Source organism: Caloenas nicobarica, chromosome 4 (assembly GCF_036013445.1).
Source record: "Caloenas nicobarica isolate bCalNic1 chromosome 4, bCalNic1.hap1, whole genome shotgun sequence".
NCBI lineage: Eukaryota > Metazoa > Chordata > Aves > Columbiformes > Columbidae > Caloenas > Caloenas nicobarica.
The window spans coordinates 39,519,616-39,529,459 of record NC_088248.1 but is presented as its reverse complement, the minus strand read 5'-3'; the positions used below and the strand labels follow the sequence as shown (position 1 = coordinate 39,529,459).

The 9,844-nt window shown below is 37.7% G+C and overlaps 1 protein-coding gene across 2 annotated transcripts; it reads left to right on the top strand.

Annotated features, from left to right (window-relative positions):
- Positions 1-279: 279 nt before the first annotated feature.
- On the top strand, positions 280-5,062 carry MFAP3L (microfibril associated protein 3 like). 2 transcript variants are annotated; one of them, XM_065634583.1, is made up of 2 exons: positions 280-577; positions 4,197-5,062. In XM_065634583.1, the coding sequence occupies exons 1-2, from the start codon at positions 295-297 to the stop codon at positions 5,060-5,062; spliced, it is 1,149 nt and encodes a 382-aa protein (XP_065490655.1). In that variant the 5' UTR covers positions 280-294. The 2 variants fall into 2 exon arrangements, with proteins under 2 accessions (XP_065490655.1, XP_065490654.1); XM_065634582.1 differs by having other exon boundaries at positions 295-577; positions 4,200-5,062.
- The last annotated feature ends 4,782 nt before the right edge of the window (positions 5,063-9,844 follow it).

The window sequence follows — 9,844 nt, the reverse complement described above, 5'->3', positions numbered from 1 at the left end:
TGTATGCATCTTTTTCCAGTAAGAATAAGGACTGTGATAACATTACCATTTAGACAAGACACTGGGCTGATGATCATGAAATGCATTAATGGATGTGTCACTATTTTAAAAGAGCACATCTAATAGATTGTTTATTTATGCCATCTCATTGTACTTTTTTATTTTATAGGATATTTTAAACACAAAATTGCACGGATCAAAGTAGAACTCTCCTGTGAATTCCTCACCTCAAGGGCCTGCGTTCAACAGAACCGATCCCAGTTTCCAGCCAGTTGTGTATACCACTGAGGGAAAATGAACATACTGAACAGCCACCACTTTTTGTACTTTCTGCCTACCACACGCCTTGTCATCTTATTAGCAGCTTTGACAACTGCTGAGGATGTGACTAACAGCACTTTGAACCGCACTGGCATGAACACGGGATCTGTGCCTGTGGTGATCTCCCGCATTGACCATATTATAGTCAAAGAGGGGAGTAGTGCCTTGATCGACTGCAATGTCCAAGGTAGTCCTAGTCCACATTACAGGTGGTACAATTCCAACGGCCGCCTGCTCCAAGAGGAAGAGAATAAAGGTAAGATCTTAGTATTCTCACTGATGTAGCCTGTCCAGAGACACTTCCGATTTCAACAGGTTGACTAATAACTTGAATTTAATGGCCTGACTGTGGTGTTTTCCTGTGTGAAAATATATGAAAGCCCAGAGACAGCCATAAATTTGTTGTGCACACCTTGGAGGAAAACAGTAACATTTCTGTAATGCGTTATTTATAGCAACACATAACAAGAAACTGAAGCACTTAACAGAAGCTGTAGACAGCTTTCTTTTCATTGGAAGACTTTGGGCTTGATCCTATTTCCCATTCTGTCCTCTTTTATTCTTCTCTGTCACAAAAAACTAAAACAAAACTATAAAGCTATTTTCCAGCTCAAGGAAGGATTCTCTTGACATATGGGAATAGTTTGTTAACATCAATTCAACATAGCTAACTCTCTGATATGCCTCCTGTCTTTATGCATAGTGCCACGGGAGCATGAGAAACAGGAGATGCCCTGAATGACCAACAGAAAAACCTACACAGGGCAGCAGTGAGAAAGACAAGCCAAGTTTGAGCCTTCCTGGCTTTAGTTAAGACTCTTCAGTTGCATTTGCCAGAGACCTTAATTACACATAAGCTTGTTTTCCTTAAATGGAAGGTTTGGGTGATAATCCTAGCTACATTTCTAGAGAACATTTCAAGGAGGGTGGAAGGTGCTTAGCTCATGTAATCCTTCCATACTGATTTCTTTGTTCACAGCATGATGAAATAAACTCTTATTCATGCTAGATGCAAGATAGCTTGCCTAACTAATAGCTGACCTGAGGGAGAACTTTGCTATGATGGGAGTAATGATTGACCCAGCTGGATGTGCAACGGCCTCGTGTATTTGCAAAAGCTTACTGGATAGACAAGTACTTTATAGTACTTTATCATTTTCTGGGTAAAGCTAGAGAAAGGAACTACTTGAGCTAGTAAGCAGACTTTCAGATATAATTTGTGCGGTCATAGCAACATACTGTGATTACTGCACTAGAGTGTTTCACTAAGGCTCACTAACAGAAATTTTCCCCTTTAGTTAGGCATCTAACTTTAGGTCTTTGTATAGTCAACTGAGAAAGGTAGCTACTAACATACACATTCAGGTAGGTGAGCAAAAACTTTAACCAAATCAGTAAAAATTGTAGATGTAGTATTAAGACAACATCACTTTGACTTTCAGCAGTGCACTTGCTCCTTTAAGAAACTGACTGTCTTCCTGTAAGAAATGCTTCCTAGCACAAGGCCTTTCTTTACGATGTATATAGCCGTGTTGAGTATGGCATGGAACTGTTATCAAAACCTAGCAATGAAACTTTTTCTCATCATCGTTTTCTCATTAGGCTCCTACTATCTGCCAGGATCCATTGACACAGACTCAGTCATTGAGTCACACTTCAATGCCATGACGTCATTTATATCAGCTGGAGCCAGGGTACAGCAGCAAGGCGTCTTGTCATTTTACAATTAATAAAGACCTAGTAGGCCAACATTGCCATTCAAAGAAATACTGAGCAGCCACTACTCTGTATTTTTTCTTATTCTAGAGATGGAGTTATCTGTTATAGATGCTGACATTTCCTCTGTAAGAGAGTTTTCCTCTCAATTTGCCTAACTTTAGCAGATTGGGGTGATTTTTTTATGTGAATGTCTGCTTTAGACTGAGCTTTTTATTTATTCTATATTTTTAAATTTCAAACAAAGTGATTCAGTTCTTTTCAGGAATTAAGCTGTGGCAAAAAATACTGTTTCAGCTAAGTTAAAAATTGTAAGTAAGACGATAAAAAGATGTAATTAAGAACTGTCCATACAGGAACTGAGGCAGGGATCTTGTGGGAATACTTTCTACATAAGCTCTACTAGAGATAATGTAAAAAACCAATTTGTATAAAGCCATGTTTAATTAGAAAAACTTTAAAAATGGTAAAAGCCCATAACTACTCTGAATTAAAGGCTTTTTTTGACTAATGAGCTTCAGAATTGCTCACAGATTCTTCCTTGAAAGAAATAAATTTTTTAAAAAATAATAATCTTTTTAACAATGAAAGAACTTCCATGAAAAGAACAAAATATATGTAGAAGCGAAGTATACACCAACCTGTGGCAGGACTGCAATCCTTGCCTTGCGATTTACATGCATTGCATGGGGGTTTTGTGCTGTTTCAGTCCTCTAATGACAGACTTGTGTCTTTGTTCAGCTGCCTTAATAGACTTAAATTGCAGCTGGTTAGGTTTAAGGGAAACAATTTTACGATAGCAAAGACAGGTAAACAAATGAAATTCCTTGCTGTGGAAGGTTATTGAAATTCCATTACTGCCTCCAACAGATACCTGTCAGGAATGGCTTGAGATTGTGTTACAGAGATCGGAAACAGTTGAGTCTGCCACTGAGCAGCAGTGTGTATTGATGTCATTGTTTTACAAGGAAATCTTGTGTATGACGTCTCCCTGCATGGAGTGTTCAGAAGGTACAGGGGCACTCCTACACTTCCTGGCTGTGCTCTCCACTCTTTGAACACTTCCAGGCCTGGGTTTACATGAAGGAAAGAATTGACATCAGGCTGTTCTGTTGCAGTTGAATCATGTGTTTTATAGCAAAGTTGCAATTTAATAAGTGGTATCACACTGAAGAAAGTAAAAATATACATGCTTAGCTCTTAAATGGTAGTGATATTTGAATATAAATGAAGCTCACTTGGGGAACTAAAAATCTATTTCCTTATTAATATATAATAACAAACACAATAGCAAGCTGAATTTTGAATCACTTTAGCAGTGATAGGAGCGCTGGGTTTTAACATGTTGTTTCAAACTCAGTTTAGTAGCTAAATTGTTCTGCTGTGCCAGGTTCAAAGGATATGAAATGTACAATTGCATGTAGCGACCAAAGATATCAATTATATTACACAGATAGAAATTACTTTTAGAAGTAAAAGAAGTTCTGTTGTGTTGCGCAGAAGTTCATACTGGCAAACAGGATGTTCTCTTAGTTGGCCCTGGCTCTTCTCTTTCCCATCCACCTTACTCCTTTTGTACTATTTCCCATTTTTAAAATCATACTTCAGATTTAGATTCTGAACACCTCAGAGGACAGGCAGTGTAGTATATGATGTCTGAAATTTTAGGGTTTTTCAAGTTTACAGTAACAGAATTGTATGAGATACTGTAACAAAACACCAAAAATAATCCAATTGTAAGAAGATGCATTGGCAGGGAATAAAGAGAGTTTAGTGGGGTTTTCTGCCTCGCAATCCCTTTGTTACTGTTGTTTGAGGAAGTGTGGCATGTGTTTGGGAGACTCTCTGGGGTACGTAGTAATTTCTTTGTAACTTAACTGGCCATAAGATTGTGATATATGTCATGCATATTAACTGATTTTTTTGAGACTCTTTTAGGGCATGATCCAATTATTCACAGCTGATGCCAGGGATTTGATAGTAACACAGCTAGGCTCTCAAAGACAGACGTGCCTTTGTGATAGTCAATTCTTTGTCTTCCTGTGAACATTATTTCCTTCTTCCAAAATCTGAAGCCAGTTTTACAAAGCTGAGGTTTAAGGCTATGCTGATCATGTGAACAAAATATTTCTAACTAAGTTACTCTGTCTCCTCTCCAGCAGGAAAGTGGTGGTTTCTTGACAACGGGCTACTAAACATTACCAGCGTGTCTTTTGAAGACAGAGGTAAATACACGTGTGTCGCATCTAATCCGTATGGCAGTGTTAACAATACTGTGACACTGAGGGTTGTTTTTACCTCCGGAGATATGGGAATCTATTACATGATTGTCTGCCTTGTAGCTTTTACCATTGTTATGATACTGAACATAACTCGGTTATGTATGATGAGCAGCCATCTGAAGAAAACAGAGAAAGCCATCAATGAATTCTTCAGAACAGAAGGGGCAGAGAAACTCCAGAAAGCCTTTGAGATCGCAAAGCGTATCCCAATTATCACTTCAGCCAAAACACTCGAGCTTGCCAAAGTAACCCAGTTCAAGACCATGGAATTTGCTCGCTATATTGAAGAGCTTGCTCGGAGTGTACCTTTGCCACCTCTCATCATGAACTGCAGGACTATAATGGAAGAAATTATGGAGGTTGTTGGTTTGGAGGAGCAAGGACAGAATTTTGTACGGCAGACAGCAGAAGGCCAGGAAACCACTGAGACAGATGAGCTGTATATGATCCCGAATGCTTTGAAGCGCAGTGACTCTCCCACAGCAGACTCTGACGCATCGTCACTGCATGAACCACCTCAACAGATTGCAATAAAAGTGTCAATTCACCCATTGTCCAAAAGGGACTGCGTGGATGGTCAGTCACAAGAAAGCTTGCAGTTGGACACCAAGGAAGAAGACACTCCTCAGACACCAGCACTTCCTGCAGACCACCCACCTGAGCCTTCTGCCGAACCCAGTTCTGATGACACAGCGTTGGCAAATGACAAAAATACATGCGTTATATATGAAAGCCATGTATGATAGTTACTCCTGAATCTATGCATAGCAGGAAAATCAGGTGGAGCTCTTTTAAAAATACATATTGTACTTGCCGCTAAGCCTTACCTGGAGACTATCAAAGCAAAAGCATGTATGTGGATTATTCGGCACTTTCTTCTCAGTTTGACTTTAGTTTGCCATGATACATGGCAGAGTAATTGCTATTACATTAATATTAATTGCTCTTTTCGATTAGGAGTATTTCCAAGAAACATTTACCTCAGCATTTTCTAGTTTGGAGTCACCTGTAGTGGCCTCCTGGAAGTCATTTGTAGTCTTTGATGTAGGACACTTGAACTTATAAAACTGGTTTTCATTTTCCTCCACTCTCATTATCTCCATCTGTTGCATTTTTGCAAATATTATCTTGTGAATTTGAAATACTGCCCAAGAGGCAGCACTCCAGTAGCCAAATAAAATCCTAATAGATCCCATTTACAAAGCCTGTTTGCTCAGCTGCATTGTGATTTAGAGGGCTATTAAAGAAAGTTAAAATGTTTCAATTTCATTTGAGACCACACTGCTTAGGCACAAGGGAAATAGTTTTCCCTTTTCCATGGACTGAAGATGCCAACTTTTTTTTCACATCCGGAAACAACACTGAGGTGTATTTTACAGGTGGAAAAGCCCATAAACATCTTAAAGAAAGTTGCAGTCACAACAGCTCTGCACCTTTTTTTGTATATATTTGACCATTTTTTACTTTGCGAGAAGTTTATGCAGAAAACAGCTACAAATATGCAAGATGTCTTGTTTTGTAGTAATTTGGCAGGAGTAAGTTATGTACTACTTTACCAGAAGATACACAGGTTCCTTAACAGTCCTGCAAACGCCAATAATAAGCTGATGACAAGGCCGAAATGGCAGAAGCCCCTTTTATTGGGATTCTCAATTTTGTGCAGATTCATAGTCCGAAGATCAAGCCTCAATTCATCTATAAGCATAAGTTTGACGTGTTTTATCCAAACTATTAAAAAAATCAAGCGAAATTACGATGACCATCATACAAACAGTTTATCATGTTATAATTGCTTTGGTATTTTAAGAACCTCCTACCTACGTAAGATGTTCATTGCTTGAGTACATGTGACTCTACCCCAGTAAAGCTTTAATGATCACAGTGATTGTGGCATTAAAAAGGATCAACAGTTATGCCAGGAAATGCCAGGAGTGGACAGGAAATGCTAATTTTTATTGCAGACAGACAATAAAAAGGACCTTCTCTAGAGTGAGTCTGGAAAGAAAGCACTTAAAAGGAAGAGTTTGTGTAGGATTAATAGCATATTTCTTAATTATCTGATATACATTTAATTTAGAACTAATGAACAAACTATCACCTGATAGGTTTTAAGGACTGTAGTGTAAGTATGTCTACTCAAAATAAATCTGGAATCTAGTATATTGCAGAAAAAGAAGTCACTTGGGTCTGTGGGGAGGTGATGCGTGAATGGCTCTCTGGACGTCTTATTGAAGTACCTACATCTACATAAGGTGTCCTTTGGAGGCAATCAGCTATATTAACTGCACAGGTAACTGAGACCAAAGAAAGTCAATGTTGCAGCTATCTAAAAAAAAACCTTGATAATGAACTGAGGTTTTATGTGAACTTCTTTGTCTTAAAGTGCAGAGCTTCACTAGCGGTGTAATACAGGAACACCCTGTGACTTACGTAGGTGATGCAGAGAAGGCTCCATATTTACCGTCCTATGGTTATTTTAAAAAAAAAGTATATGTTTAATAATGGACTTCAGATTTTCTGACCACCTTGTGAAAATGACAACATTTAGTTGCGTAATGTACGTTTGTGCTCACCACAGTGGCAAGCACCTATATAAAATACATTTGCACATGCCCAAAAGGAAACATGCATGGGCAAAGTCCCTTTCGGAATGTGGCTGGAAATACTTTAGTTCCAGTGAAGCAATATAAATCTAGAAGACAGGGTAGATTAAGAGAATACCAAACAGAACCTCACTTCTGACCAGTGTGATTGCAAATACTACTGATTGTTAACTTCTTCTCTGAGTCCAGCGTACATTTCTGTTTAGCATTCACGTCAGTTTTTCAAGTAATTTAATTTGCTTCTGGTATGAAAAAGAAGGACACCAGAAACAAAAGCAGGAACTTGCACTGAATTATTTTAATTCACCTTAACCTCCTGAAAAGAGGCATCTTGATTTTTCTGCCTGTCCAGCATTTACGAACTGCTTATGCATTATAAAGTTACCTGCCTGGTGCCCAACTAAGATTGCACAGATAAGCAAGGATGTTCTCCTTGAAAGCATAAAAATAGCTTTAAAATTACACTTTAATTTTTTAAATATATATTTGATAATTATTTATTAAACTACAGCATTTTAATTTTAATTGCTTTTTAATTATGAACTTTTTACAATAGAGACCAGATTCCTTCATGTATTCGTATGGTGATGGGTGCCACGCAATTCTGATCCTGACTACTACCCTCAGGCTGTTCTCTGGCCTGTTTATTATTTGTTTATTGAGAAATATCTGAGAGCAAACAATCCCCCTGGTTTTCTTCAGTATCTCTGTGTAAACTTCCTTGAAGATACAGACTATGTTTTTTATCAAAGGTTGCCCACAAAGAGCATGTATTTGAAGTACACACAAGGATACATTGCAAACCATGTATGACCAACAGTTACTTGGATTAGATGCATATAATAGCGGTAAGTGCTGAATTCCTGCTGTCACAAGGTCAAAGGGAACCTTGACTTTGCTGGAGCTGGACTCACTTGGAGCTGAGAGTTCACAGGTAGGACTGGTCCAGCCAGTCTGCTACGAAGTCTTTGAACGTGTAGCTTTGTGGTATTATCGGAATGACAAGAGAACAGCACTGGAAGAAAACACAGATTATAATGGTTCTGGTTTATGTATTTTTTCTGTTTTCATGTATGCTGCTCAGTAGCTTTATGCATCCATTATATAACACTCGTAAGCTTAAAGCTTTTTACACACTCTCAGGCACTTCTTTTGTGGAAGATAGATGGGAAGCAAGATCCAAACCCATCTTTCCTGTTCCAAACTTTCTGGCTGTGTTATTTTAAAGTAAACAATTCTGTCTTAGTGTATTTCTTATGAAATGGCTGTTTTATGGTGCAAGAACACAATTGAAAAATATAAAATTAATGATGGCTGTAAGAAAACAGTAACATTTGCATTGTTATGTATTTTCATGCACCTTAAGCACTTCAGGGACATCAGAGTGATCTGTTCCCATATGTGGACTATGCACACCTTTTATTAAATTGTTCTATTTATTGTATCACCAAACACTAATGGTTCTTAAAACACTCAGAATCTGGAAAATCCAGTCCAACTGAATTTGCCTTCTAAAAGTGTAAGGAACACCAAGCCAGGCTTAGAAAGGAAAAGAGATTTGCAGGATATATTTACACCATTTTAAAATATTTTTGCCAGAACTTCATGAAATGTGACTAGATTTCTGCAGCACAAGAAATCAGTGTTGGATTTGAATTTTACACGTACTATTATTTTTGCACTATAGGTAAGACCATATGAATCAGACCACTTGAATATAGAACTCGTTATTTACATTATTCAACATTTTCTTTTTGAGCAGCATATGTTTACTGCTGATCCTTTTTTGTTCTCTGATTTGCGTATGCTTGTGATGAAACCTACCCTTCAGTCATTTTTTGAGGTTGTCATTTTAAAAATGTAAAAGAACCCATAGATCAGCATTTTAGTTCAGGTTTATTGGTATTAGGTGAAGTGTAGCAGCTCAGGCCTGTGCTTAAAATCTCTGTATAATCATAAGACTTGCAGAATTACCTATGTGGGCAGATGTTGGGGTTTTTTTAAATCAGTGCCTGTTTTATTTTAGTGTACATACTATGTCGGTTCCTCTACTTGCAGTTACCTTTTGACAAAAGTACTGTAACATATAACCAGGGCTTTCTGATGTTCAATTTGGTTCAGATCAACTAATTCTGGAAAGTGTTAACAGTGTAGAATTTTAAAAGTTCTCATGGAATATCTTGGCAGCATGCTATTTTAGGAGTTGGGCTCCTAAGTATGCCATACTTAGTGAGACAACTGAAAGCTTCTTAGATGCAAAGGAAATGCTTGCACTAAAGTATCTTAAGTTATATTTTATTATGAAATCCTTTTTGATTTTACAAGAAATGTAAGACAAATATGAATGTGTTTTTTTGAGAAGCAGTTACTGTATTTTGATTTAAATAACTGTCATGATTTTATAGTTCACAGCCGTAAACCACAAAGAGACCAGTTCATGCTGAAGTGGCAAAATGAAATGTGATCCAGCTTGTACATTGATCATTGTTTCAATAAAGAATTTGCACAAAGTATGCTGAGTTTGTACACAATCAACAAGATGATGGTTTTCTAGTAGAAGTATGCCATTGCTCCAATTCAGGTGGAAATAAACTACGTCTTTCATTGTACATCTGCTAACATTCCAGAAACTTTGATCAGAAGAAACAGTTATTTACCTAGAAAGTAAGTTTTAATAAAGCTCTGAAAGGGAGCTGTTGTTGTTATTCAGAATATAGACCCAATTGTTAATTGGTTTTGTTTTTAATAGCCTGGATTGCTCATGTATGTAGCATCTTCTCTTTGGAAGCATGTCAGCACTTCTGCATGTAATCCAAAGGACTTTTTTGTCAGCTGTTTCCTCTCTGAGCCCTGTTATGGGGCCTTGCAAAAAGTCTTGCTGCCATTTCAAAGTTGAGGCCAACAAAGTAAGCGGCTCTTGTA